The sequence below is a fragment of the Poecilia reticulata genome, linkage group LG19 (assembly GCF_000633615.1).
Source record: "Poecilia reticulata strain Guanapo linkage group LG19, Guppy_female_1.0+MT, whole genome shotgun sequence".
NCBI lineage: Eukaryota > Metazoa > Chordata > Actinopteri > Cyprinodontiformes > Poeciliidae > Poecilia > Poecilia reticulata.
Genome location: NC_024349.1, coordinates 844,443 through 846,332, shown reverse-complemented (window position 1 = coordinate 846,332; position 1,890 = coordinate 844,443). Strand labels below are relative to the sequence as shown.

Sequence of the window (1,890 nt, the reverse complement as noted above, 5' to 3'; positions counted from 1 at the left end):
GTCTGCTTCCTGTCACATTCGTCTGCTTCCTGTCACATTCGTCTGCTTCCTGCCAGGCCCCGTCGCCCCCATCAAGATGCCAGGCGCCTCCCATTACTCCCAGTTTGACTTGCTGGTTGGAGACGGAGCGAGCGACGGCTGGCATCGCACCCCCGGCAACAAGATGGCCGCCAAGCCCAGCAGCGCCCCCAGCTGGCCGCCCGGTTGGTGCATCCCGCCGGGAAGCGGCGCCGGAGGAGGGCGTCTCTGCTGGCGTCGCTGACGGCCATGTTTGTTCCCGCTGCAGAGTTCCAGCCCGGCGTGCCGTGGAAGGGAATCGACCGCGTCGACCCGGAGTCCGACCCGTACATGACGCCGGGGAGCATGATGGGAAATGCGGTCTCACCCGGCCTCAACGACTCGGAGCACCAGCTGCTGCAAGACAATGCCGGTACGGACTGCGGGGTCAGAGGTCATGATGCAGGAATCTATTATTATTATTATGGTAATAATGTGTTGAGACCATTTTCTAGTTATTTATTGATAGAAGCGTAACGATGAAAGTTTGCTTCCTGGAAATCAATCAATCAATTAAAAGCTTAATTAATAAATAAAAATTCAATAATTTTCATGATTTATTGATTTTTTTGGATGAATAAAGTTTCAGTTTGATGTTTTTGTCTCAATTAAAACTTTTACTAAAGGATCATTTTAGACTTAAATCATTTATTTTGTATTTTTTAAATGTCTTCCAGGTCCAGTTGAACATTCATCAGAATTTAAACTTTCAAACATTAGAAATAGTTTTATTTATAACTAAATACAAAAATCTCCTTTCTTACTAGAAAATGGTCTCAAAACAACAATATTATGGTTGATGGCGATAACTGGGATGATTTATCGTCCAGCAACGGCAGATTTAATCTCACATTTAACGGTTTTAAATGTTTTGGATCTGAGTTTGTGAAACTTTGTGGATCTTTGAAGACGCTGAACTTATTTTTCCTTTTTCATGCTAATGTTTGTCATTTAACTGTCAGAGGATCTGAGTTTTAATATAAATTTAAGCCTTCAGTCCGAAAAATCTCCTTTCTTGCATATTGGTGACTTTTTGATGTTTATTCCTTTGTAGCCACATAATTTTCTGAGTTTCCTGGATTTAACTGGTAGCTGGATGTTGAGGTGAAAAGCTGGGGTCAGCTTGAGGTCAGACTGTTTGCCCCTGTGTTGCAGACTCCACCCCCCCCCTGAACACCTTGCTGCCTTCACCTGGTGCCTGGCCCTATAGTGCCTCAGACAGCCTTCTTAACAATGCACACAACTCAGGTACATAAACTGAACTTTTGCATTTCCATTACGGTTTTTACTCACAGCAGAATAAGGCCATGAAAGTCGAAATAAGTTGGTGACGTTTGTTTGTGTTTGCATGTTGTGTTGCTTTCTGCAGCAAAGTACACAGACTATAAGACCAGCTGGCCTCCAGAACCCATTGGACACAAGTCCTGGAAAGCCAGCCGCAGCAGCAGCCAGGCCCAGCTGGCCCGGCCTCCGCCCGGCCTGGCCGGCCAGAAGCCGCCGTCGTCCTCGCCCTGGTCTGGAGGAGCGCCGCGGCTCGCTGGGAGGGGCTGGGGCAGCGGCGCCACCAACACCGGTACAGCTCACCACGCTAACGGAGCTAACCACGCTAACGGAGCTAACCACGCTAACGGAGCTAACCACGCTAACGGAGCTCACCACGCTAACGGAGCTCACCACGCTAACGGAGCTCACCACGCTAACGGAGCTCACCACGCTAACTGAGCTAACCACGCTCACCACGCTAATTGAGCTAACCACGCTCACCACGCTAACGGAGCTCACCACGCTAACGGAGCTCACCACGCTAACGGAGCTCACCACGCTAACGGAGCT

General features: G+C 48.9%; 1 protein-coding gene across 1 annotated transcript in view; it reads left to right on the top strand.

Moving 5' to 3' along the window:
• Positions 1-1,890, top strand: part of tnrc6ba (trinucleotide repeat containing adaptor 6Ba) — a 16,978-nt gene that overhangs the window by 11,308 nt on the left and 3,780 nt on the right. Inside the window, exons 12-15 of the mRNA XM_017310680.1 lie at positions 57-203; positions 287-430; positions 1,213-1,305; positions 1,427-1,630. Coding sequence (XP_017166169.1) covers positions 57-203; positions 287-430; positions 1,213-1,305; positions 1,427-1,630 — 588 coding nt within the window. The remainder of the gene's footprint in view (positions 1-56; positions 204-286; positions 431-1,212; positions 1,306-1,426; positions 1,631-1,890) is intronic.